Source organism: Halictus rubicundus, chromosome 9 (assembly GCF_050948215.1).
Source record: "Halictus rubicundus isolate RS-2024b chromosome 9, iyHalRubi1_principal, whole genome shotgun sequence".
Taxonomy (NCBI): Eukaryota; Metazoa; Arthropoda; class Insecta; order Hymenoptera; family Halictidae; genus Halictus; species Halictus rubicundus.
The window spans coordinates 10,556,109-10,584,077 of NC_135157.1; the positions used below are offsets into that span (position 1 = coordinate 10,556,109).

General features: G+C 34.1%; 3 protein-coding genes across 14 annotated transcripts; 2 read left to right on the top strand and 1 right to left on the bottom strand.

Moving 5' to 3' along the window:
• Positions 1-88: 88 nt before the first annotated feature.
• LOC143357510 (protein-lysine N-methyltransferase SMYD4) lies at positions 89-4,107 on the top strand. Its single transcript, XM_076794054.1, has 6 exons — positions 89-1,113; positions 1,186-1,837; positions 2,002-2,288; positions 2,807-3,090; positions 3,218-3,695; positions 3,983-4,107. Exons 1-6 carry the CDS (start codon positions 918-920, stop codon positions 3,988-3,990), a joined length of 1,905 nt encoding a protein of 634 aa, XP_076650169.1. The 5' UTR covers positions 89-917; the 3' UTR covers positions 3,991-4,107.
• Positions 2,837-22,558, bottom strand: Neos (nuclear receptor coactivator protein neosin). 3 transcript variants are annotated; one of them, XM_076794055.1, is made up of 7 exons: positions 22,297-22,558; positions 9,073-9,380; positions 8,026-8,770; positions 7,869-7,952; positions 7,486-7,685; positions 6,992-7,417; positions 4,038-6,234 (listed from the first exon to the last, which is right to left on the bottom strand). In XM_076794055.1, exons 2-7 carry the CDS (start codon positions 9,305-9,307, stop codon positions 6,035-6,037), a joined length of 1,890 nt encoding a protein of 629 aa, XP_076650170.1. In that variant the 5' UTR covers positions 9,308-9,380; positions 22,297-22,558; the 3' UTR covers positions 4,038-6,034. The 3 variants fall into 3 exon arrangements, with proteins under 3 accessions (XP_076650172.1, XP_076650170.1, XP_076650171.1); XM_076794057.1 differs by lacking the exons at positions 4,038-6,234; positions 22,297-22,558 and adding an exon at positions 2,837-2,975 and having other exon boundaries at positions 9,073-9,670; XM_076794056.1 differs by lacking the exon at positions 22,297-22,558 and having other exon boundaries at positions 4,038-6,231; positions 9,073-9,671.
• Mbs (Myosin binding subunit) lies at positions 10,513-26,961 on the top strand. 10 transcript variants are annotated; one of them, XM_076794046.1, is made up of 22 exons: positions 10,513-11,349; positions 13,452-13,582; positions 13,664-13,782; positions 13,860-14,019; positions 14,133-14,277; positions 14,346-14,431; positions 14,509-14,654; positions 15,455-15,631; positions 15,871-15,950; positions 16,320-16,443; positions 16,524-16,632; positions 17,132-17,266; positions 17,907-18,092; positions 18,381-18,509; positions 19,271-19,454; positions 19,663-19,794; positions 20,129-20,327; positions 20,416-20,525; positions 20,944-21,015; positions 23,459-23,782; positions 24,529-24,624; positions 26,422-26,961. In XM_076794046.1, exons 1-21 carry the CDS (start codon positions 11,086-11,088, stop codon positions 24,622-24,624), a joined length of 3,108 nt encoding a protein of 1,035 aa, XP_076650161.1. In that variant the 5' UTR covers positions 10,513-11,085; the 3' UTR covers positions 26,422-26,961. The 10 variants fall into 10 exon arrangements, with proteins under 10 accessions (XP_076650161.1, XP_076650165.1, XP_076650160.1 ...); XM_076794044.1 differs by having other exon boundaries at positions 10,524-11,349; positions 19,663-19,812; XM_076794047.1 differs by having other exon boundaries at positions 10,530-11,349; positions 15,491-15,631; positions 19,663-19,812.
• Positions 26,962-27,969: the final 1,008 nt, after the last annotated feature.

Consider the following 27,969-nt stretch of genomic DNA (forward strand, 5'->3'; position numbering starts at 1 on the left):
CTTAAATAATTATATGAGATACTCAAACAATAAAGAAAAATTTGTATTGTATTTTAGGAATCAGTTACTTATTCTTTATATAATAGTTAACTACCACAATTGTGTATGTATTCGTTTGATTAAAGGTTGAATTCAAGACAGTGGTAACCGTAGCATGAAATTTGGATGTCTGCCAAATTGTTCTCATTACAAAGTGCTCATGCAACGTGACAGAAAAACTACCTCCTTGTTCTATATTTGTGGAATATTTTTAAATTTTATATATTATGGTCTATCTTAATATTGCTATCTCATACTTAACGCACTTCTAAAATCAAACGATGTATATAATCATTGAAAAAGTATTTAACAAGTAGGAAGATATGGATGTTAAAGAGTAGTCATAATATAATAAACTGTAAAATTTTAACTACACGTTGAAGCATGTAACAATATAGTTTTATGTTTAACATGCTACAATATTCAATATGTTGCCAAAAATTTGAAAATTACTCATATTGACTTGTTTATAACAAAACACGTGAACAAAAATGAAAATGTAATATTCTGTATGCGTTATATCACTAATTTATGACTTTAACGAATGATTTAAAACGTGGTTACACAGTCATACAGTTTCTGCCTTCCCTCTATCATCTGACTTGAGGTAATTTTAGTTTCACCTCTCAGTTTTGCTTCTGCCAGTACATAGTTCACTACAGTTCATTCAGTATCCGCTTATGTTCTGTAGGGGAAGTTTGTGAACAATTATTTTGTCTTCAGCTGATAAAAACAATAATTATACAACAATAAAAAAGAACCTATAATAAGACAATTGCGGTATAATCTATTTTATATTTATATCTATATTCAATTCTTTAATTGAAAGACATAAATCGATAAATTTTTTGTGAAGTATCTTCTCTATAGAAGCAGTAATGATGGATATGGATACAGCAAAGAAACTAGTATTAACTTTAAAACAAAGTCACACATCACATGGTGGATATGGTTTACAAAATCAGTGTGAAGCACTCGTTGGTCATATTTTGCAAAACATGTTGAGGTCTTCATTACCCACTTTAGTTCCTGAAACGAAAAACGAAGAAGATTCGATCAGCTACAGAGAAGAAGGTGACAAATATTTATTCATGAATATAGAATTTCAATTTCGATAGTATAATTTTATGAACTTTTAAAAAATAGGAAACCAGCATTTTGTGATGGGTGATGATATCGAAGCCATAAAATATTACACAATGAGTTTAGCATATGCGAACAATAATGAACTTATGTCTCATGCTCATGCTAACAGATCAGCGGCTTTATACAGAAAACAAATGTTCAAAGAGTGTTTGATAGACATTGATACCGCTCTGGATCTTGGATACCCGGAAGAAAAGAGAAAGAAGCTGAAAGAAAGAGGGGTGAAGGCTATGGACGAAATAAAAAAGAAATTGAAGATTAAAAAGGATGATTTTATTGATCCAGAGAAATTAATGAGCATGTGTTTATCAGAAAAAATTATGGAGGAACCTATAACTGTAAAATTCAGAAATGGAAAAGCCGGAAATCAAGATGCATGCAAAAATGGACATGTTAATGGAAATGAGGAAAATTCAGTTAATGGTTCTAGTGCTCCACCAAGTAATGAAAAAAAAGAACCAAGATATCTAGCAGATGAGGGCCCTCTAAAATTAGCTTATGGTGCTAGTAAAGAAGTTCCTGCTGTTAGCGACGGTATTAGAATTGCTTATAATGAAAAATACGGACGTCATTTAGAAGCTACTAAAGAATTTAAACCTGGCGACATTGTCTCTTTCGAAGATCCATATGCGCATATTATTTATACACAAAAGTAAACGATTTCTTTTCAATATAATATTTGTAAAATTGTAAATTTATACGACCATACAAGATATCTCCTATAAACATTCTTCAAATATTAGAAGACAGCAGAGATATGTGTTACGGTCACATTAATTTACAAGTACAAAAATAATTATAATTTTGTACTTGCAGGTATTATACACATTGTCATCATTGCCTATCAAGAAGCTACAATTTAATTCCGTGTCCAAACTGCCCAATGTCTGTGTATTGCTCAGAAAAATGTAGATCTATAGCATGGGATATGGCACATGAATTGGAGTGTCCAATTCTATCGGTTCTAGAAAACTTGTTCAATGTTGACAAAGACAAGGTACGAATGCTTACCAAAATTGTTCGTTTTTTGATTGTAGTAACAGCAAAGGGCAAAAGGATTGCAGAGTTGCGTGGAGACATGAAAGTAGCAGAGTGTAATCCAGGTAAACAAGAGCTTTCTTATTTTACAGCTAAAATGAAAAATATAAAGATATATATAAATCATGCTTCAAACACACAAGAAATCATAGGAAACTACAGTCGGAGACAAAGTTAAGTGGACACCCTTTAGAAACTAATCACATTTTTAAAATTGGATCAAACGACTTGGGTTTTTTGAGATGTTAAAAGGATTAGTTTACTAGGTAATCTATTGAAAAATGAGTTAAAAATAGCTTTGTGCGTGTACATAATTTATTTAGACCTACAAAAGGCATATTTTTAATTATGGGTACTTTTTTCTTCGAAAGTTCCAGCAATAACAATTTTAAACAAATTTTTTTTACACATTATCTAATAAAGTAATTATTCTAACATCTAAAACAAAACTCAAAACATTTGATAGAATTTTGAAAAAATTATTAGTTTTTAAAGGGTACCTACTTAACTTTGTCACCGACTATATATTGAATTATAACATACTGTGCAGGTATAGATTTTATAAAATATTTCATTTTTGCAGACGATAGAACTGCAGGGTTTACAGATGAAGGTATATTCGACAGTTACAGTTCACGATCTGCTTTGAGCCTTGCAACCAACATGACAACAAGACCGCTCATTGGAATCAGCGCATTCGCCTGCATCTCAGCCCTTGCTTCTATCCTCCTGGCCACACAGACTAATTTCTTCTGCAAGAAATACGAAATGGATCAATTAAATGACATTAATAATGTGCCCGAGTTACAATTCTGTGGCAGCCTCATGTTTCGCGCCTGTGTCATAATGTCTTCTAATTGCTTCACAGTAATTTATTTCATAAATACGTTGAAATATAAAATACAGTTCATAATACTCATCAAAAATTTAATAGAACACAAAATGAAAACTTAATACACCGATCGAGTTACAGTTTCTAAAACTTATTTTCCAGATACAACAGGAGCCAGGAATTAAAACCGGCTCGGGGCTATATGTAGCGCATAGCTTATACAATCACTCCTGTGCTCCGAACACTTTTCGTCATTTTGAGGGATTGACAATGATTACTCGTGCTCTGGAACCAATATATCCTGGAGATCAAATATTCACTGGCTATGGTGCTGCATATGCACATATGCCAAGATCTGAAAGAAGAGAGAAAATAATGCAGGACTATTTCTTCGAGTGCAACTGTCCTGCTTGTGAGTCTGACTGGCCAATGTATAATGAAATTCTTCAGAACCACGTTGGTTCCATCATGAAGAACAAAGAACTTGTAGAGAAACTAAAACCATATAAACAGAGATTGGTAAAGAACATGTACGACATTGACGCTGTGAAATCTGTTCTCGGTATTCTGTACAAGGAAGTGTCTCAGCCTTGCGAAGAGATAGTACACGCAGAACAGTACCTGAAGAGTTATTATTTAGGTAGATTCAATCACATGTCAACATAACACGTTTTTACGCTTATTTATACTGATATAGCTTTGCTTACCTGCTGATACTTAATACTATGCTTACCTACATCCTGCAAATCACATTTACTTATATAGGATATATTTCACTTTGTGCACTGATTTGTTTTGTCGCTTGATAACATAATACAGCTACGTTTGAGTTCAAAGCTTATACCCCTTAAGGTATGTAAAGAATTAATGTACTAGGTTTACAAAACTGAAGTTCGGTTAAACAGACATGTATTTTCTTGTTTCTAGATCCATGAGAGTGAAGCGTCAACGTTGTACTAAGTTATTAATAAAAGACAAAGTATTCCTAAAAACATTTTATTGATGTTATACACGATGTTTGTCTAATTCTTGACGTAAAAACTGTGCAAAACTTTCTTCATGTAATACATTTATGTGAATAAACTGATTGAAAGTTACGTAATAATACAGGATTCATGTAAATCATTCAATGATCTTTACTTTTTACTTTCTTTATGACAAGAACACCTGTGCTATCACAGATGCGATAGGAAACACAATATTTCATAAGCATCGTAATTTATTAGAAAAATGAAATGCTTTCTATTTATATGTATATGTATACTTTTACATTAGACAATGTTTACAAGGCTTATAAATTTGCCCACATGTTTTCTTTTGCTAAACTCAATGGAAGTCGTAATTACATGACACATTGTAGTTATCGACAACACAATCTTTTGGAACTAATAGAAGCTATAAAAGAGACCCAAGCGACAACGGGAATTCATAAAAATGATAATCTAATCAATTCTACACACTAAATTGGAAATAATAATTGTAGTAAATGATCAATTTTCTTTATAATCAAATTGTCAATCACTAAATCAATATATTACGTATTGAAGTAATCTGTTCATTAAAACAAACTATTCAAGCTTCAATGAAGTGCAGTATACAATTATATTCTAAACTTGTTCTTTAATACCCAAAGTATGATTCATGCCTTGGTTAACGTTATAGCAATAGGAAGCAAAGGGGTAAAAATAGGCATACAGTTTCGACTTGAAAATCATTAGATATGCAGTATGCGCTCGATAAGTAACTGCCAGATAAATAGCAATTTAAGACACCCTTCATTCGCCCGCATGTAAAATTGTTTTATTAAAATATTTTCACATTTCATTCAAATATTAGGTTGCAACTCATTTTTTTCAAATAAAAAGTTACCATTCCACAATAGTAATAATTATTTTGTGGCTGAAGAATTTTCAAAGATTTAAAAATCAATTTTATTTATTTATTTTTTTTTTTTTAATGGAACTGCATATCTTTTCAAATAAGTCGAATCGTGAAAATATTCTAATGAAACATTAGAATACAATGTCAAAGATTACTAATTCGTGAAATATTTTAAACTCTTATACAAAATATCTCACAAACTTCAGTTCCATTTAAAAAATGAAAGTTAATCTTCAAATTTTTGAAAACCCTTCACCTATAAAAGTTATTACTATCACGTTCTGATCCCCCTGTAATCATATAATTTTTGAGAATCAATTTGTTTAATATCTCTAAAAATAATCGAGATAATTAAAGTGATCAAACGCGTACTATACATCTAATACACAATGTCTCATCGGTTTATAATGTTATGAGTACTAAGTTAAAAGTTCTGTCCTTGGAATGAAAGGATTGAACGTATAAGCAAATATCAGAGTACACCTATGATATCGCGAATCATACAAACAATATCTACAGCATTTCATTGTTATTTGACATACGTATTATTTTGTTAAATAACCGTGGAACGTCGAATTTTCATCACATATTTTTCATTATATCCTTATGACAGATTTCAATACTTGTATAATTAAACGTATTATTCAAAATGTTTTTACATCCTGCAATTAAACATATACTACAAGGCAATTTTACATGATTCAAATAATTTCCAAAACTGATCTCATATTGATATATGGAAAAATATAAGAATCAATCATTTTCATTAGTGGTTGAAGCGAATTAGACAAGAAAGTAACAAAGAACAAACCTCGTTAAACAACAGTGGAATACTGTATAGAACTTGTGAATCCTTATAAATCCTATGTTCAAAAAGTGTAGTATTTTATGCACGTATAAGCATGCTAACACATCACCCGAGATGAATATCAAAACCACTTGATGTTAATGACGATATTAACTAGTTCCCGGTATACTATCAAATATAGCATGTAGAATATTCATTTCATTAAATAAAAATGAAACGAGATTTCCTGCTGGAGGAGACAAAACGTGATAAGAAAAATATATGATTGAAAAAGAGAAAAAAATGATCTATTAAAATCGGCCGATATTCGAGAAAGCGGCAAACAGAGGTGTCGGTGTCGTGGCCGGTTGCTGATCGCCGATGCTTTTGAGCAAATTGCCTTGCAAAAGACTGTCAAGTGCCTTTTGAACTGTCGGATCGTTAAGCAGAGGTGACGGTGAAACTCCCGTAGTGGTAGTTGTCGTGGACGCTGTTGTGGCAGTTGATGCTGCTGGCATAACATGATGTACTCATGTAGTTAGCGGTTGTGTAATACCAGCAATAAATATATTTGAAGTTCGTTCGCTTTGATCACTGCATCATGTGGGAGACAGGCACAGAAACACTACACGCACTGAGAACGCGATTTAAAAATATTCCAAAGCGTACGAAGTTCATCTTACAATCGAATCACTTACGTTCAACAGTCAGAAATTTTTACCCCTATCTATTTGTCTAAAGTATTTAGACAAAACGTGTCTGTACAATACTTTCTATTCGAAACTTCTCTGCTAGAAACCTCATCGAACAACTTCGAAAGGAATTGCTGTTTTTTTTTGGACATGTTCATGAAATGCGCACAAACAAATCCAAAAAAAATGTAAAAAAATCGAATCGTTCTCCGAATTGTTGATACGTTTCCAAAAGGACCTTTTTAAATGTGCAAAACCGTGCTGCAGAAGGTCTATGAAAATATTTCTCGCGCCGCGAATAATCGGATATCGATAATTTTAAAGAGAAGAGAAATAAATGTCACGGTTACAACACGTGACTGTTACGCGAAAAGTGAAAAAAAAAACCGAGAAGACTGCACTTATAGCGTGCATGTTGTAACGTTGTGAAAGTTTGCTGGAACAAAGACTAATAACTAACTTTGTCAGAATGGTTTCCTGATCATAAACACGTTACAATAATGCGGATCATGTAAACAATCTTTGAGTATAGAATTTTTTCCTTGAACTTCGAAAATAGAATATTGTAAGTTTTACCTGATCCCCAGGTAGCTGGTGGGACAGGTGTTGGTGCAGATGTTGGAGCTGGTACTGGGCTGGGAACAGGCGCCGTTGAATTTGCTTTATTACTATTTAAAATATTAAGTATTCTCGATTGCAGTTCAGCTTGCTTGGGGTCGTTGACTGCTATCGTTGTTGTCGTTGGCAGATCTTTCACGTCTCCCAATTCCACTTGCACTTGTTCCTCTCGCTTAATCTCGAGGTACTTTATCACGCGATCGTACTGTAGTACTGTTAATTGGTGGTTATCGGCTAACATGTTTAAAAGAACTTGTATAGCGTCGGGATGTCGTTCGTTCGCAAATGGTGTGTTCAACGGCACAGACCGACCGCCGGCTTTGTAATTGGCGAAGTCACGCGATATTAAATTAATGGCATCTTCGACGAGCATGTTTCTGTGTTCTACATGAAAATTTGAAGTTTTGTTAGTATAGAAAATTACGCGGTCGTTAAGGTACTGGAGTAAATACCTTGTGGTAAACCGTGCAGAATATTTAGCGTCAGCGAATGATGTTCTTGATTGACGGGCGTAACTACAACAGCATACAAACACCCACGACTTGCTATATTTCCTAAAACCCTACTGAGAAGTACATCTTCGTTCGGAAACAGTAAATCCACAGTTAGCCCAATCTTTTTTAGCCTCGCCTCAATGCTCTCTGCATACTCCCTGTTATCGTAGACAACAATTGGAGAGGTAATCCGAATTTATTTATTTATTTATCAGGTGTAAAGCTAAATGAATTAATCATGACTCTAACAATGATTGTAGGTAAGGTATTTAGATGTTAAAAAATGACCTTCATGAAACTTTACAACCTGTTCTAAAGAACACACACGTTTTTATACGTACGTTAATGCTTTGTTGACAACAATAATCTCACAGTCATTCTTTTCAGTTGTTGTGTTTGAATACTCACTCGTGCTACTTGTGTTGCTAATGGATAAACCAATAGAACAGTTAGTAACATGTACAAAAAATATTACCGATAACTAATGCTTTAACTTACTTAAAACTCATGTTCATATCTCTTGGTCCGTTATTTTTGAAATCTTCGTAACGATTGTTACTATCGTTAAACGAGTCTCTATTAAAATTGTTGTTTCTTGGTCTATCTCCCTGTTTATGATCCCAATCTCTACCACCTTTGTCTTCTAAACGAACATTCCTGTTCATAGGACTGCGATCCCTGAAGTTATTTCCTCCCGAATTGTCTCTATTTTTATTACGATTCTTTCCAGCTCTATTACCTCTTGTTCTACCTCCTCCACCACCACTGTTCACTCCTCCACCTCCTCCACCGCTTTGATTAAGATTATTCTGATTATTCACATTTCGATTTTGATTCCCTCCTGGTTTATTTTGATTTCCACCAGGCCCGAACTGATTACCGCCTCTGTTCTGATTACCTGGACTAAATTGATTATTCCCTTTATTCTGCATCATATTATTAAACTGATCATTTCCATTATTTCTGTTTTGATTTCCAAACTGATCATTGTTCTGATTTCCATCATTGAATTGATCATTTCTATTTGGCATGTTGTTTCCTTTTGGTGTATCGCTCATCGATGCATCAGAACCAAAACTTTGGTTCACATTGAAGGAGGAATTTCCTCCAAAACTTCCACTACTGAAAGAGTCACTCCCAGGATTGAAATGATTGTTATTAGAATTAAACTGATTATTAGGACCTCCTTGAGGCTTTGGCCCAACACCTGCAGATTGACTGTCTTTCTTTGCTGGTCTCACATCTATTTAAGACAAGATAAGCATTTAGCATAAACATTTTAGTGCCATGCAGCATAGTCATGTCGCATAATGCCAGTGTTTGGTCACAATACTTAATTGGTAGCACAAAAATTAGGAAAATAGTTCAGAAAATAGCAAGATCCGGCTTGACATTTCTCGACATAGAAACAAAACAGTGCAATCGTGCTACCTGACACTATACGACATGTTTTCGAAATAACCCCTGGTATTAAAAAGGTTAAAACTGTTGAGAAATAGACTACGTCCAAATACTCAAGTGAAAGAATCTTTTAAATAAAGATACCTATTCTTCTGCCTTTGAACATAGCACCATTTTCATTTTGTATAGCTTTCTGTGCAGACTGTTCCTCTTCGAATTGAACAAAACCGAAACCTCGATTTATCGCCGAACCGATAACCTTTCCATACTTTGAAAAATGTTCCTCCAGTTCATGTTTGGTCATATCATCCGTTTGCAAATGACCCACAAATATGCGGCAATTCACGGTAGCAGGATCCTTTAACATTCTCACACTCATCTTAACGCGATTTGTCTTTCAAGATCAATTCTTCGCAGAAAGAAATATCTGCACAACGTTGATTTTCATTCAACTAATAAAGCAAATAGAGGTTAAATTACGATGCTGACGTTTACTTCTTCCAATCTATTCCACTTAGATAGATTTCGATCAACACGATAATACAAGCCAACGCACAGTGATGCTGTATTTTTAAATTCGCTCTATTTTGCCTCCATTTGTTCATAGGAGAATAATATTGTCGAAAGATTTCAAAACAGGAGCCGTCAATCAACAATTGAAGGCTGAACGGTTCATCTTATGATGGCGTGCGTATACGAGACTTGCCACTATATACATATATACATGTGTGTCTGTTTTCAAACACGCGAAAGAACATTAAACTTACTCCACGTTCTTGTTGCCGCTCTTTATGCTACAACCAGTCTGCTACAACTGAATATATCAGAGGTGACACTCTCGTTAAGATCTTCAATGTATATGTTACCAAATTTAGCGACCTTCAAACCCTACTTACATACAACGTTGTCGGCTCTTCAAAACCGCGGCAATATTTGAAACGCAATATGGTACAAAACTACCGCAAAGTCTTTTGAAAAGAATATTATCACAGACGAGGAATAAGGATAGACCTATCATCTTATGGGACTTCATGTCTCGTGTTCTGAAATATCTACTGTTCAAAAAATCAGAGATTTTTAGAATTATTCGTTTATTTTTTCATATTCGCGAGACTTCAGTGACTATATATAGCTATTCTTAATTTTAATTCCTACCACTGAAGATGTGACACGAAAATGGTAATGGGGTTACGTGACCCCAAAAAAGTGGGCCACAAAAATACATTGGATGATAGGTCTATATTATACCTCATCTGTGATATTATTAACCCCCCGCGAATCAGACGGGGTTAAAGTGACCCCGGCGGTGTTAAAATTGCTATTTTGAAGTGCACTAATAAGAAGAAGTTGCAAATTGTTCATTTTAAAACATAAATCTTCGTCTTATTTGGATCTGATCTTATTATAAAATCGACGAAACACAATTTTAAAGTGCGTTTTTATTCAAATAATATGTAGATGGATAATGGTCGAGGTAAAATTAACCCCACATAAACAAACATTTACTTTACCGATGCTAAATTAGCCGCGCATGCGCGAAAACACCCTTCACATATCTCACCACTGGCCACAAGAGTATTAACAGAAAAAATATACTGTGTCCCATCTGAGTTGGATCGGGGTGTTCCGCGTCCTAGGGAAAATTCTATAGGGGAGAAAGGCTAGGGACACAGGTCCGTGAAATGTTGGCTAGACTACAGGTTGTTTCGTTGGTTTCGACACAGCTCGCACGGCTACGGGACGGCCAAGAATAGCAAAGAGCACGCGAATCTAGCCGCCTTGTAACCGAGTCTGGGGAAGGCGACCGACCGCTCCCTCCGTGGTCCGTCAGAACAAGCGACTATTTAACGTAAAATAATTTTCATCGCGCGACACACGCGATCCGTGTTCGTAGTCGTATATGGAGGTAAGAAGCGGAAAACGGCGGTTTCAGCGTGTCGAATCACGCAAAGTGAACTGAATGGTGTAGTGGCCTCGGTGAAGTAAGATCCAAAAAACGCGGAGAAGAGAGAAAGAGCGAGAAAGAAAGAGGGAGAGAGAACGAGAGAGAGAGAGAGAGAGAGAGAGAGAGAAAGAGAAGCACGTAGAAGAAGGATAGGGGAAAGAGAAGAAGAGACCGTGCGAAGTGGTTAGAAGGTTCTACGAGTGCGATCGTGCATGTTTTCTCGGGCAATGTCTGTCGAGAGTCGTTCGAGCTCGGCCCTGTTTAAGAGGGCTGAACAGCTCAAACGTTGGGAACAGTCCGAGACAAATCGTGAGCCGGCCCTACCACGTCAGGTCGCGCGGAAGATTAAATTTTCCGCGGACTGCGTATTCCTAGCAGCGTGTGCGGCAGGCGACAAGGAGGAGGTCGTACGATTACTCCAAAAGGGGGCGGATATCAACACCGGAAACGTAGACGGTCTCACGGCGTTACACCAGGTACGAGGAGAACCGTCTCTTACTTCTATCCCCCTTTCTTACGCGCCTCTGTTTATACACCGACGATTCCTTCCGATATACATCTCTGTCTATACAACACGCAACTACTTCCGACCGAGTTTTCCCAGTGTTCGCTTTCTCCCCCTATGTTTTTCTTCCCCCTCAATCGTAAATTCTTATCGCAAGATGGCTACTACATAACATACTCCAGCTGTCTAATTTAAGTGCGATCGCTAGCAAAACTTTTCCTCCTGTACTATCGATGTCACGCATTTAACCCACGGACGACGGACCGGCGCACCGCGGTACCAAGATCCACGATTCGGACCCACGCTGATCATTCTATGGCACCGCGGTGCGAAATTTCACTGAATTATTGACACTAGAAACTACGGAGCAACTACCAAAATCATTCGGTTTCAAAACCCCTGCGAAAACGATCAAGATCGTGGAGACTCCGTTTGACTTTCATTGTCACGGTTTTAGTAGACAATTGAAATTAATTATGCTGTTTACTCGGCTATTTGATGTTTTACATTTTGAAGTAATTCTTTCATCTTATGAAGTATGAAAGAGTGACTTCAATACGCGATAGTATCTTTTCACCAATGTATACTGATTTAAGGATGTTAGGCATAGTGAAAAAATGATCAGGCTAGAGAGTAATTAACTCAAGTTCTACAACTATTTGCTTTATAACATCTTCGATACTACCACATCTTCTAGCTATTAAAAAAAAATTCAAACAGAATTACTAAATTCATATAATTTTTACTATGCAATTAACTTGTTCAAGACTCTCTGAAAATGCAAATCTTTGTCATATCCTTTGTTTATCTATTTGTTTACTATACCTATTTTTCTTTCCCTTGTAATTCCTAATTAATCCTATTAATAATTATTTATAAAAAATAAATAATTCCTTATTACTAGCTGTATATGTAATACTGTATGAACAAACGAGTACTGCAACTTTTGGCATAATACTTAAACTATTGACACTACTAAAATAAGTTGAAGTTAGGATAAGGCTTAAAATAGCCCTGTAAAAGACGCCCGTTTTGATAGTGGCTTTAACTATAAAATCATCTAATTTCCCACAAAGATTAATGTGTTTAATCTTAAAAGTTTTTTCTTTTAACTATAGATGTATATACAACAATAATTATACAAATATATAAACGTATGTGTGTTAAATAAAATGTACACATTAATAAAAAATTGTGTCCATATTTTAAGAAAAACAATGATGCTCATCAATTTTATATAGAATCAAAATCAGCAAATTATTACCAAAGACATTATCAAAAGATCGCATTTTCATAATAATTTTTATTTAACATTTACACTAAACAGAAAATAAAAATTATTCAACATTCATGAATGAATTCTGCTGTAGTTATGTAATTACTGAATGCAATCCAAATCATTCATAAAATTCTTTGAATCGTTCTGTGGCAGACAAATGATTTATTTAAAAAATGTTTCTACACTGCAACATTTTGTATAGAATGAGTTCTATTTGTTACTGTTATTTAAGCAAAGAGGAAGTTTAGGCATTTCATGGATTTGCGAAAATAGAATGTGAAAATACATCAGGCATCAAATGCTATTTATAGTTCTCTGTTAGAAGTCAGAGGCTGCAGTATCTGTATTCTATGTGTCCTCTGTCTTCAAATGTTATTATATATAACATCCTTTTTCGTTTAGTTAGAAAGTCCCCTTCCAAATATTCTTTGCATAAATTTTCCAATTTCTATACTAAAACTGATAGAACAAGCAAACACCTTGGCATTTCTAATGCTCTTGTAGATGAATAAATTGAATATTCGAACAGTATACTTTCTTTGAATTCTTTTTGTATCAATCTCTTATATCTTGTGTTAACTCTCTATTTGTTAACTCTCGAATGTTATACAGCCGCATAACATAAGCATGAATAAGACTTTATCTTTTATCAGCACTTGAACATATCCTCCATGACTTTTCTTCCTCGTACATCTAGATATATCATTTAATTAATATGAAACAATTTTATATTTCATATCATTCGTTTAAACGATTATGTCTTACAGTTGAAAACGATTATGTTTTAATTGTAGGCCTGTATCAATGATGATTTGGACATGGTCGAATTTTTAGTAGAGAAGGGAGCTGATATCAACCGTGGTGATAATGAAGGATGGACACCACTGCATGCAACTGCGTCTTGCGGTCTTATATCTATTGCTAAGTTAGTTTTTATTTTTCATTACAATTCTACCGAGGCATTAAGCTGTAATGATGCTTTTAAACAAATATATACGTTTTCTAGATACTTAATAGAAAAAGGATGTGATTTGGCAGCAGTTAACAATGACGGGGAATTGGCTCTTGATATTGCACAAAGCAACGAGATGGAGGAAATGTTACAGGAACACATAAATGAATCTGGTCTGTATTTATAATTATTTTGTGCAAAAAGTATGTAACAATGAGATTTTTTCTTAATGAAAATTATTTCTCCATAGGCATAGACTGTGATCATGCTAGAAGTGAAGAAGAGAGGTCGATGCTAAATGATGCTAAAGCATGGCGATCGGGAGCACCAGGAAAAGACTCGGTTCATCCTAAAACAAGAGCTACCGCGTTACACGTTGCAGCTGCTAAAGGCTATATTAAAGTTATGAAGTATGATTATTTGATTGCTCTATCACATTAAATTCCAAAGATGTTTAAATAGTTTTTGGAATGAGCGAAATTTCTATTTATTATTTATTACATCCGAGATTCGTATCTTTCAGCATTTTACTGCAGGCTAAATGCGATGTTAATGCCCGGGATTGTGATGGTTGGACACCCTTGCATGCTGCAGCGCATTGGGGTCAATTCGAAGCCTGTAAACTTTTAGTGGAAAACTTTTGTAATATGGACATTAAGAACTATGCTGTAAGGTTAACATTCTCTTATTCTTTTAACGAAAGATTATCGTCTCATTCACGATTTCGCATTGGCAGGACCAAACTGCATTTGATATCGCGGATGCGGATATATTATCGGCCTTAAGTTTCCTAAGAGACAAACAGAAACTAATGATGAAATGGTTCGTACACGTAAATAATTAATTGCCGTTCGCGAAAAAGAAAAAAAGAATTGCACTAATTGTATTAATTGTTACAGTGTAACGACGAGTAATGAAAATACGATAGCAACAGAAGAATCTGTGGAAACCTTTGAAGAAGAAACGCCAAATGAAGTTAAGAATGTCGAATTAGAAATTCAGTCTGATAAAGAGAACTCTAGTACTGGAACAAACAGTGATGTTGGTATGTTCGTCATTCGTACTAGTTATTACAGTGTTTGGCAGTTTGCATGTTCACATTTCAACATTTCAATGAATTATTTAAATGAAATACTAAAAGGTAATGACATTTCTAAGCTTACGTGTGTACAGAATGTTCCAAAAGTATTACCAGGCTCCAGGGACATACTATAAGAACAGTTTGTAGTATTAACCGTTCCATTTTTGATGCAGTAGTTTTGCGATTAATATCCCAGTAATACTGCTAGAACACTCTGTGGATAAAAACGAGCCAAAATACGTGTTACGATTTCTCAATCATTTTTTTGTGCTGCTATAAATATAATAGAACATTAAACCTCTGTAATAAATAGTTGTGTATTAATCTTCATTGTTGCAGAAAGATATATTTATGTTTTTATATGAGTAGACTGCGGATTTTTATGCAGAATAACAATTGTCTGAGCTAATTGCAAGATATATGAGCTACATAGATATTTTTTTCTTTCCTGGACCTGGATCCATTTTGACCCAGTATTTGAAAGGTATCGCCTAGCTATTCAGCTCCTGGTGATGAATTTCAATTGAAAGTTAAGTTTTGCGCCCAATCCATTCACTTTTGTCACAAATGCATAAAATTCGCGGTCTACATATGAGCTTATGGAATCAAAGATATGTTGATGCAAAGAAGATTAGGATTCCAGGATTAACATTCAAATTTATAAATGATTGGGAAATATTGAATTAGATAGGAATTTTTGTTCCTTGTAAAGAATGTATTACACACCGTTCAGTTTCGCCAGTCTATTTTACTTACCTTAACAGCAATTTGTATTTCTTGTAACAATGCTGCATGGACAGAAGCGACACGTGAAACAGATATGGAAGAGAGTGATGGTGAAGGTGAATCTGAGACTAGCTCAGAATCACATTCTTCCACTTACTCCAATCAATCTGATAAGTCTAACGAATCAAACCACTCTTCATGTCTTACAGATGACGGTGAGTTTTGTCTGTAAGGCTGTTTTTACATTATTAAAGTTAAACTTCAGTTGCATGTATTATAAGATACATTACTACCTTTTCTCTATTCTATCTCACTATAAGAGTGCTCTTTCCTGAATCGAAACCAAGTTTCTCTACTACATAAATGGATAATCGATTATAGTTTCCTTCTTTCCTAGAGACATTTTATTGTTCAAATCAATGCTAAATTCATTGTATTCGTTTTACGTTTACAGAGAAGAAAAATAGAGCGAACAGGGAGGAAACAACCCAGAACAATTCATCTATTACTGACTCGAATAAAGTTCCTAATCAGGTAATGTTACTTTGCCCATACACATTTTAACACTTTATCTACCGGCAGCTTATGTCCATCACGGCACTTAACGTGTTAATAATATTAAAAATATTTTGAATAGGAATTTTTAGTGGCTTTTCAATAATTGTGCTGTACCAAAAGAAAGCTCAAAAATCTTCTTTTACATAATAATTCCAAATTAAATTATTGCATTACGTTACGGGGAGATGATTGGTTGGTTTACGATTGCATTTCCTATTGCTGTTGAAAGATCTATTAAAAATTCCTTAGCCATGAACCATAGACGTTCAAAAATTATGAAATAGTCGCCGGTAGATAATGTGTTAATTATATTTGGGTAAGTCCGTCACGTTATCGAATTTCCAGGCTCCAATAATGCCTCCAAAACAACAGACTGATAGCAACGAAGAAGGAGTGATACCATCGTGGCGGCGTTCACGTTCGTTAAGATGTAGAATACAAACAGATGCAACGAATTCATTGTCCACGAGTAAGTTCTCTCGTAAAAATTCTGTTCTTTCACCACAATCGTTTAGCAAAAAACTGAACCGCTTTCTCGTCTGCAAACAGAACTCGAAGAGAAGGACAAAAACATCAAATCGCCAACCTTGTCGAACAAATTGAACACTGAGCCTGACGTGGTATTAACTAGAACGCATAGTTTTGAATCAGACGAAAAGTAAGTTGACACCAAAAAATCGACCGTGTACCTCGTTTTCGTACTATTTCAAATTTTGCCGTTTCATTTAATACGACTTGCGAAATTCTCTAATTTCTCGACAGTATTTCGTTTTCTCTCTTTATATACTACTAGACTGCGGATCTTTATGCGAAATAAAAATTGTTTGCATCGATTGCAAGTCCTAGGAGCCAAATAGGAATTTATTTTTCTCTTCGATGATTTTGTGAAGTCGTAAGAGGATGTATTGATATTCTTGAATTCATTTAACTTTTTTCACCGTACGAAATTACACTCACCTAGTCTTTTTTGCTATAAATGCATACAATCCGCAGTCTATACATTACGATCAGTGTTAGTTTTAAAACGAAAAGAGTACGCGCGTTGAAATAAGTTCAATGTTTAAAAATGGTGCGTAGTACGTATATATTGTCGAGCTTTTATACGTCTAGAAAACAATTAGTGTAGTCGTATGCATGGCATGATGCATGTTATGCAGGTTCTATGAGCAGTACTTGGCATTACAAGCTCGCATCAAGGCGCTTTCCTGCCCTACTCTCCATTACTACAACGCAGCTACTCCTACTCACACCAATACTACGACTCGCTCTGCATCTCTACGCGAAACCCACAGGTGCGCACGTTTCATACGTGGTATATATTAATGCTTTTCAGTAGGTATCATTTTAATAGTAACTATACATAAGTACTACAAACGAGAAGATGGTCACTCGAAATTTACCAAAGTGTTGTATCAAAGGTTCGCACAATCCACAAATAGCTGTTTGAAAATTTGTGGTCCAAATCCTAGATGAACCCTAGAATGGACTTTAGAAATCTTTAATGAAGAAATCTTTAGAATGGATGAATCTTTAGAAAAATTTTGAACTTTTGACCAATGTTCGCAGAAGAATAATGCACTTTGAAATTACGATCACAAATTTTGTGGACCTTATACATTTTCTTTTACGCGCGCGCGCGCGTGTGTGTATGTGGATCGTTCATTTATTTTGTGATCATTAATTTACCAAGCCTTCCTCATTCCTTGCTTTTGCTTGGCTTAAATGAAACGAACAGTTTTTGTATGTACATTGAAACATCAAATATCAATCTGACACAATGGATTTGTTTCCGAAAGATCAAAAACATCGGGATTGATTGACTGATTGATTGATTGATTGATTGATATATATATATATATTGAGACTCAAGTAACTGAACTTAAAGATCGATTTTCTATTCACGTGATGTAACTCGTACTGTTTTAACTTTAGAAAAAAAGAAGCAAAATTAAACTTGGAACTATCAAGACTGCCACAGGGAAGCAATACACTTTCACCAACATCCACATCTAAAACAATAGTGCCGAGCACACTGCCAGCTACTACAGCTACAGCTACTACAACTGCCACAACAACAACTACAACAACAAGTCCTATTCCAGCCAATCAGATGCGCAGGTAAATATTAGACAAACTGAAAAGAGAACAAAAATTTAAGTGACATTTATTCTTATATAAGTTGAAAGAAAGAAGTAATGAACCGGGACGTCAGTCTATCTATTGTTGAAAACCGTGTAGAAATTTGAGTAACAAATTGCTTAGTCGAGGGGAACAAAAACACTGTTAGAATTCTAAAAGTCTGATGTCTCCGAGAAATCATTATTTAGCGTATATTAGAGTGCTTTTAAAATTGAAGTTCACGCATTCATATTTGCATCGTGCGATGTTGTTAATGTGGCTGAGTAGCGTTCAACCAGTGGAAGCTACGACCACAGTACTATCGAGTGCAAACAATTCGGTAGCAGTTCCGGGAACTCCTACTACACCAGGAGGGAGCAAGCTAAGTCCTGGAAATATCTTCAAGAACTTGTTCAAGTGGGTACCCTATGCCTGACATGGGAAGATTCTCTCGAAACGTGTGACTTTGCATATATTCTACAATATTTCTACACACAATGTTCAGTTATTGGCAGTGGCATGGACGGTTGCTTTGCAGTGTGATTATTTCTTTTAGTTGCATACATTACATACAATCCTCGAATATTACTTGCCCCAATAACCACTGCCTTGTCTTTGCTAGTACAAAGTAATGTTTCTAATGTTTGGGAACAATGTTCCCACTGAAAACACATAATCTGTCGAACTCAGTCGATAGCGTCACAGCTTTAAACTGATGGTCTGTTCGAAATCTTAACCCCAGCAGACAGGATACATTTATAATTCCAAATGGACGGAATCGTGAATAATAGAAACAGAATGAATATTAACAAATTGCCCTTCAGTGTTACAAGAACATGATACATCAGCATGTTTGAAACATCTTGAAATGTACCTCTGTCCACACGTGTATGTACCACTTATGAGTTCGATCAGCATTGTTGTTTTTTAATGTTACACTATAGTTGCAGCATTGATACGCGATTACAAGCGACAGCAAAACAGCAGAATTATTTCCATTGTCGTACACAAAAGGCATCGTTGTTTTATGTGATATCTGTGAACACTGCTTATGGATTTTGTTTATAATAATGCTTTTTCGAATTTTATTGTACTATTCATAAGAGACTTTCGTACACGTTCTACAAATATTACCGTGCTTTGCTGGTTTTAACGATGCGTGCCCAATATCTGTTTAGATCGTTCGTTCCTCCTGTTCGCGATGAAGAGAGTGAAACGCAAAGAAAAGCTCACGCGAAGAGGGTGAGAGAGACTCGACGTTCGACTCAAGGTGTGACTTTAGACGAGATCAAGAGTGCAGAGCAATTGGTGAAGAAAAAGCAGCAAAATAATGAAGTCCCTTCGACGATATCTTCGACACAGGTGAAACATCACAACATACGCATCAACAAAATTTGCTTTTATTTTAAGCGTTTACTTTAACTTAGAACGTAACTGTGGGAATACGAATTATGTCCATATCAACATTTACGGCAGCAACAGTCATGAAATACTAAATTTCCTATTTCACAATAACGAACGCTTCACATATATTTATTCATTTTTTTTTTCTTTCTTTTAACCAACCCAGCCTACAACCACTACCAGCAATACAGCCTCAATTACAGCTACAATAACAACTGCAACCCCTACTACAGTGACTGCGAATAAACCCTCTGAGGAACTTAACTTGCCTGAGAGGAGGCCTTCTTGGAGGCTGAAGGTAGATAACGGAAGCAAGGTTTGTGATTCGTACTGTACTTTGCTAAAAGAGTCAGAATTTTATCTTGAAAATAAACAGCTTACTTCTATATTTCTTTTCTTAATTTTGGACTCCCATACCCCCTAAAGGGATGCCCAATTTTGGACGCTGAAAACGTAGCGACTTTAGCGTTTATTTTTCAACATTAAGTTTACGGGACTTGTCGAAATGACACGTTCTAATATTTTTAGTTTACGATAATTGAGACTGTAAAGATGCATCCACGAGGAATTATTCGACAAATTTATTTAAAATGTAGTACACACGAAATTTAAAAGAAAACTTGATTGTTCAGTTTCAGCTGGAAGATGCTAGTAATAGGACTTCGACACTACCTAATGCAGACACTACAACGGCGTATATGAGAAGACCTTCGGCAGGTTCTAGTGTACCCAGACCATCATCAGCTCCGATAGAAACTATTGCAACAAGCAGCGCAGAAACGACTGTAACATTGCCACTTAGACGATCGTTGAAACAGCCTGAAGACAAGGGTATACATACCAATAATATCAGGGTCGTTTGATTGGATGGAGTTTATAAATCAGACTTTATTGATTTGTCTCTGCTGATCTGTTTCAGAACAAGATAAAGAAAACGACAGCAGAAATGCACAAGCTACGCAGGCTGTTATACAGAGGAGACGAAGACCTAAAAGACGATCTACGGGCGTTGTTCATGTTGATATGGACGTTAGTAGCATTTATTACAGTAAAATAATTATATCCGCTTTAACACGTTGACTGCCGCGGTAGTCATCCGTGACCGAAGCTCTTGACTTGCTAAAAAACGATTGTTATAAAATCATTGGCAATGAATATCAATTTTTTCTTTCTGAAATGAACTAAAAAGGTACAAACTTCATTACCCAGTGACTAATAATCATTATTAATAATTCTGATCGTTTATAGGAATTAAATACACAAATCTTGCGTAAAACAGATAGCATTCGTGTGACAGTCAACATGTTAACGACCGACAAATATTTAATTTCGTTGTCTTTATGTCTTTTAGAACAATGTATTTTCCCTTAATTTTACATTTCAATTTTTAAAATAGCACTCACACGGAACAATTTGTTTATAATAAATGTGAATTGTTGGTTTATAGGAGATTGATCCTGAAAAACAAGACTTAACCGCTGGTGGTGACTGTGATGAATCTAAAGTCAATCATAACGAGGTAAGTTACTCAATTTTCTCAATTATTTTTTTTTTTTTTGGCTATGCATAATATCTGAAATGTTTATTTTACTCGATTTGCATAAAACAAGAAAACGAAGCATGCAAAGTAAGTAATTATAAATTGAAAATTAGTTTCTGAAATACGATTATAAATTTTTTAGTAACAATCTATATGAGATATTTAATGTTCTCGATTGTCTTTACCAAAGAAATTTTTATTCAAATTAATTGTAGTAGTAATTCTATAATATATAACTATTATAATATGAACGCAATTTAGTGAACCGCAGAAGCTTTGTGTTATTTTTGGGTTAGTCTCTGGGAAGATTAACCTCTATTCGTGCATGCTTTGTTAAAAATAGTATTCCATTTCTTATCCTCCTATATACCATCCGACCATGTATTAAAACTAAATGTATAGGTGAACATTTTGTGTGATGCCATAATACTTAAATTCCTCATATTTTTATTTTATACCTGAATTATATACTTTATAATTTAATGACTGTTATTATTATGCTATATATATTTTTATGCATGTATCCCATATAGTATAAACATTATGGGCTTCAAAAATAATTAAAAGTTTATTGAAATATTGTGCTAATAAACAATCTATTTTTTTAAGAAGTCAAAATTTATTTGAATAATATAATGATTGTAATTTAAATAATGCTAATAATAACAATTAAATGTTAAGTCCAATGGATATTTCAAGAACAATTTGATGAAATGAAATAAGAGTTAAAAATGAAAAAAAAATTGATCATGAACGTGGCCTGGCAGTGGCTAAAAATATTCCATCGACATTTGGAACGATGTGACTCTTTGACATTTAGAGCAGCTTGAAATGTATTTATTTATTGTTTGCATTATAGAGTTCAGGACAGTTAAATATATGAGGAAAAAACAATAAATGTGAATAGATAATTAAAGTATCCATTATATAATACATCACATTTAACAGACTTCATCAATGTAGTACTATATAATTATTACGATTAAATTAATTAATGAGCTTTGAAATTTTTTATATTAACAAAAACGAATGTACGATTCTTTAAAAAATTTGAGAATATTTAAATAATTGTTCTGGTAAAATATACATTCCTCGCGTAATTTGATATGTTAATTAAAATTGCACGAGAAAATGACAAATTTCATAATGTTAAGTAAATGCATAAAATCTCTTAGGAGCGTAACATCAAATATATTTATTTTAAACCACACAACTTTGATATTAGTGTAAGTTTGTGTATGTGACCTATAAATAGCATACCAAACCAATGCTTTGGAGTAAACTGGCTGATGTCTTAAGTTCCTCCACCCAATGTACGTCAGTCAAATACTGACTGTCATTAGAACCAGACCGTTTAAATCCGTGTATATCGCGGACCAAGTGATACAGTTGTAAAATTATAACATTGTTGTGGTCTTTTGTTTTCGTTTAAAAATAATATGTAATAGTACAGTAACAACTTCAGGAAAACGTGTGTCCAAGCCAATAAAACTCGTGACGTAATTTCATCAAGTAAACAATGTCATCCTATAGAAAGAGATCTCAAGGAAAGCCAACAACAGCTGCAGGATTAAGAGCTCAAGCATCGGCAAATGGAAGTTCGATTTTTGGGAATAGATCGCGAAGTATAAGTGGGTTGTTTCCTTTGAATCAAAATAGCTATTCAGGCCTGCTTGGCATCAATGGGACAAGCCCTGTTGGACTACCAAATTTTTTAAACAAAACCACCAAATCAAATGATTCGTTCAGAAAGTCTCCTTATTCGAACTCTACCAGCAATTTAAATTACCAGAACCCGTATACGACGTATGGTGGGACCACGTCAGGATATGGAAGCATAACTCTGCCCTCGAATATTGCATCTTTACGCTTAGCACCTTCCACAAGTTACAGTTATTTAAACCTAAATCCGAACAGTCACTCGCACGTGCAAAGAACCGAAAGCTTTAACAAAACAAAGTCAAAGCCAAATATTCAGATTGGATCTAGAAGCTCTAGTCTGCAAAGTTTAGCCAGTTCCGAGGGATACATTGTAAGAGTTATGTTACTTTTAGTGAAATAAATCGTCCATATTGTCGTCAAAAACTTTGTGAAAAAAAATCGTACGATATTCTACCTAGGCTCAAATTGAAAGCCTCTACTTTCACATTTCTGAATGTAATTTTTCTCAAAACCGTTTTATGTTAGAAAACAGAGAGTTGCATCCAAAATATTTCACAAACGACTCCACAGAGTTTAAAACATTTTTTCGCGATTTATTTTAAATTGATTTTATGGAGGAAAACCCTGCCTTTACAACAAGCCTTGAAAAATTGATGTATGATTTTTTGTCATCGACCTCTAACTGGTGTGCAGTGTGTGTTCAGTGTATGGTATGTACTCTTGTATGTATCATTTGTTTACAAACTTTTTTATTTTGTAGAGTGGAAATGATCGCTCCGGAAGATCCAACAGACTGGGATCCATATCATCGTTATCATCGGAGACACCCTCCATGTCAGCTAGAATAAAATCCACAACGTCTGAGAACGGTGAGCTGGATTACAAAAAGCTGTATGAAGAATCTCAAGCAGAAAACGAAAGGCTGAAAGACAAACTGAGGCGATCGGATGAACAATTGAAAGAAACCAGAAATTTGTTGGACAAAGCGCAGAGCGTTCAAAATAAAACTGTTTTGTCTGAGGCAGAAAAACGGGAAAGGAGAGCAATGGAAAGGAAACTGTCGGAAATGGAAGAGGAGTTGAAGGTAGGGATCGGATTGGCATACATTTCTGTATTTCCACTTGTAACTTTTATTCATTACGCTAAACATATAAAGTTTGCAAATATACCTTAAAAAAGAAAGAGAAGTAAATCGTGAGGTATCAATATAACAAGACTTGTTTAAAATATCGTGATATATATATATATATAATATTTATATATGTTATCATACTTAATGAAAAATTGTTTTAATTCTATACTCCTTAGTTAGATTGCACGTCACAGTTTTTCTTTTCTCTTATATTATGTTTTGATTGTTGCGGCTAAATATAGAGGGAAGGTGCCAGCATTTCTGGAGTGGTTAATTCGAAAGAAAAGGAAATAAAAGAAGAAGAAATGAGAACATTACGTGGCTTTGATGCATTGCTTTCTTCTTTATTTGCCATTTCTTGGTGCTTTTATTTTTTAGTATCTTTATTGAATAATCACGCTTATTGTTTATGCAGTATAATGGTTTTTAATTGGCACTTTTGTACTTCCTTTTGATTACTACTTCCGTGTGGTTTTCATTATCCATATTCTGGTTGGGTCGGTACCAAAGACAATACTGTATCACAGTTACCGCTCGATACGTAGCTGGACTAAGGGCTCTATAGAGACGGTTACTTATCGAGCGCCTGCTGCATATCATTTAGCATAACAAGTGTTTCATAGACATTTCTTCGTTGTCTGGTGGGGGCTTTTTACGAGACAAGCGGACATATGGGCTAATCGTTTCACTGTTTACAGCAATTACAAAAGCTCAAAGCTGAAAATGAGAGATTGAAAGCCGAAAATCGGGCACTTACCCGCGTCGTATCCAAACTCACCAATACTACTAAATAGGTAAAGGACATAATGACAGCATCTGCGTTAACAGTGTACATCGTACTCCACGTACAATATTAATTCATTAATTAATTGATTACTTACGACTTTTTTACGTTCTGATCACGCAATATTAAAACTTTGAAACGATGTCGCTCACTGACTCAATCTTATAAATACAGCTTCGCAAACTGTACGCGAGTCTAATTACGAGCATTACTTAAAAAAGAAATAAACAAAAAAAGCGAATAGTTTCGTCTCGAGGAACTTGTAACAGCTTACCATGCAACGATTTGAGGGCTTGCACAAATGACTGTTTCCTAATAGAAACTGTGCTATGATTCGTTATAATTACACTTGTCTATTATTACTAATTATACTTACAATGCTCAACTTGTACGTTGACAATGTGTCCTAATTTTTTAGAAAAAATTGTGCCTATTGAAACTGGTTAAAAGAGCATTTTGTTTCTAGGAGTAAGAAGTTACGACCTAGTCAAGAACTTTTTGAGTGAAATAGAATTTAATATATGTATAGAAATTTTTGAGTGTAAACAATTTCAAACTATTGGTCACATTTTTCCAGCCAATATTTTGTAGTTTATTTATACTCCCCGGTTCCTACATTTTAAATGTGTTTTTATTCAAAGGGAGTTTTGCAGGTTGTAAACTTCTTTTATTAGTTACCCATAGCAAAATTTTTTCCCGTTTCGATACGAAAAACGCAGACTGTCCTATACTAACAACAATTTATATATTTACAAATACATTCTTCAACACAAGCTGAATTCAATACTGAACTTCGAATGCAAACACTGTTTCAATTACACATTACAAGAACACAGTTTGTTTTAGAAATAATCCTCCCAATTTTATAAAAATGATTGATAATTCTGTATTGAACACATACTTAAACAGTTTAGATATAATGATTAGAAGGATGAGCCTTATTGTGACCGAAGAATCTTTCAAATTAGCATAGATTTACCTGTCCCCTAAGAAAGCATGTTTAATGTAAAATTATTTTTTCACCGCACTTTGCATTGTTTAACAATCGTTTCTTACTGCTCATATTATGTGATTCACATATACATATATGTCATTTAACGACCGACACGATCTGTATTCCATTATAATATTTAGTAACGGAATATTTGTATAAATTGTAGATTACACTGAAACGTATTTTTCAATTTATACAGTGATATATTTTTTGCATTTTTACTACATTTATTGAATAACTATTGTGCAAAGTCGTAACTGGAATTGACGATATCTTATGTAAGAAAGTAAAGAACATGTAACAGTTGGAGTTCAAATATTGAGGTGGTACAATACGTTAATAGTAGGTCGACATTCAATTGTTTTATTTGTTTTTCTTGTGATGCGAAGTTATTATTTATGGATATGATAGGAAATACAAACTGTTGACTATGTAAGTGGATTTCAAATTCTAAAGAAAAGTATTAGAAAGTTAGGAAGACGAGCTTATGTTTTGAAGTTGAATTATTTTTTTCATTTTTGCGTAGTATTAAAATTACACCTGCCTGTTACACTTAACCACATACGTTTGGTTTTAATGCACCGATTGTTACACTGCTAATATAATTTTTTACAGCTCTAGTTGCAACAATACTCGCTTGTTTCCCGTTTCTTTGTTTAATTTCTTTTTACGTTTTTTTTTTGTCTTTTACTTTTGTGAGTATTCATCTGACCCATTCTATAATGGCATTGTCTTTGTAAATCTTTTTTGTAAAAAAAAAAGAACATCATTGAATGGTAACATAAATAAAATAGTTTATACATTTTTTTCTAGGTAATGGACCAATTAAAATGCGAAAACCAGAGGCTAAAAGATGAAAATGGTGCCTTGATCAGAGTAATCAGCAAGTTATCCAAATAACTCCGGTGGTTTTGAAATTAAAAAAAAAGAAAGAAATAAAGAAAAAGAGAAAAGTCTGCATAGCGTTTCTTCTATTGCATTACAATTGCATTGAATGAATTGTTTTAGACAATAAATTATTACGATCACGATTGCTAGTATTCTTGCAATGTATATTTACGTCATCACATTATTGATGAATTTATTCTTAACGCTAGTAATTTAATTTATTATCAAGCAAATTATTTCGCGTGGCTGTGCCAAATGCGAAAAAGAGACATTGCTCCTATTCTTAGGATTGTGAATAGCTGACCATGAAGGATCTAGAGTTTTTACTTTTTCTCACACATTTTAACTCTTCCTCTCGAAGATAAATTTCATGGTTCATTTTAGAGCCGACGCTTTACAAAGCAAAATGTACTTCATTTGAATCGATGAAAGGCAAACGTTCATGACTATTTTTTTTTTTTTTTTTTTTTTTTAAGAAATCACGTTATCGATGTTAACTCTTTATAAGGACATTTTGTAAATATGTAATAGATAAAATGATAATGTGGCATTTTAGAAATTAATAAGAAGAAATTTTTTACTTAATGAAAAAACACATCAGAAGTATATATATATATTAAATTTATTGTATAAACTTGTTTCCATAATTGTAATGCAAAACGAAAGCATTCGTAACATGTTGCGAAGTTACAGTAGAACAATAAAAAGGAGTGAATATTAAGAGGATGACTTTGATGCTATTCAAGTGGCCTTTTCCAGGAAGACTGCAACTTATAATCCTTCCAACATCGCCAATTTTACAATGAACTGAAAATTCTTGTATTAAACGTTCTATGTATCTGTTTAACGTATTCTTTTGCAAAATGTCAAACAATCAAAATTTTTCATAGAAAATATGGTAAAAGATAATAATGGTTTGTGACTGGTATCAACGACGAATTATTACTTTTAATAACTGATTTAATGTATCGCATTGGGAAAGAAAGATGTTTTTCACTTTTTAGGTAACGATAATTGTAATGCGGTTTTAGTTTATATAACGAAAACGAAAATTAAAATGTTTATAGATAACAAACGAAAGAAACAAATGACAATGCGTAGGCGACATGTTTTTTAATGATGTTATATTGTAAAGAATTGTAAAAAGGATAAGTCGAAATAGCTATTTCATAATGACGTTTGTTACAGAATAACAATTTTTGTGTAACTGTTTACTATATAGGTACCTTCATTGTATTGTATAATAGCAATATGTATGTGCTTATTGTATTTGAGAAAAGTGTTTAGATGAGAGCTAGCATCACAGTATACAATACAGTATACAGTATATATAATTGGAAAAAACGATTACGTACAACTTGTGATAAGCAGTTCAATCTTTGTCGAATATTTTTTATTCTTAATGACTACTTATAGCGTCATCTCTTCACTGTAAATATAATAGTAAAGATATCTATAAATATAACGCATAAG

Bases quoted from the DNA above. Each gene is read 5' to 3' on its own strand.
- Neos (XM_076794055.1), bottom strand. From the start codon at position 9,307: ATGAGTGTGAGAATGTTAAAGGATCCTGCTACCGTGAATTGCCGCATA. The intron at 8,771-9,072 runs GTATCTTTATTT...TGTCTTAAATAG, and splicing joins GTTCAAAGGCAGAAGAATAG to ATGTGAGACCAGCAAAGAAA. The intron at 6,235-6,991 runs GTAAAACTTACA...ATGTTATGCCAG, and splicing joins ACCAGCTACCTGGGGATCAG to CAGCATCAACTGCCACAACA.
- Mbs (XM_076794044.1), top strand. From the start codon at position 11,086: ATGTTTTCTCGGGCAATGTCTGTCGAGAGTCGTTCGAGCTCGGCCCTG. The intron at 13,783-13,859 runs GTCTGTATTTAT...ATTTCTCCATAG, and splicing joins GGAACACATAAATGAATCTG to GCATAGACTGTGATCATGCT. The intron at 18,510-19,270 runs GTGGGTACCCTA...ATATCTGTTTAG, and splicing joins ATCTTCAAGAACTTGTTCAA to ATCGTTCGTTCCTCCTGTTC.
- LOC143357510 (XM_076794054.1), top strand. From the start codon at position 918: ATGATGGATATGGATACAGCAAAGAAACTAGTATTAACTTTAAAACAA. The intron at 2,289-2,806 runs GTAAACAAGAGC...TCATTTTTGCAG, and splicing joins AGTAGCAGAGTGTAATCCAG to ACGATAGAACTGCAGGGTTT. The intron at 3,091-3,217 runs GTAATTTATTTC...CTTATTTTCCAG, and splicing joins TGTCTTCTAATTGCTTCACA to ATACAACAGGAGCCAGGAAT.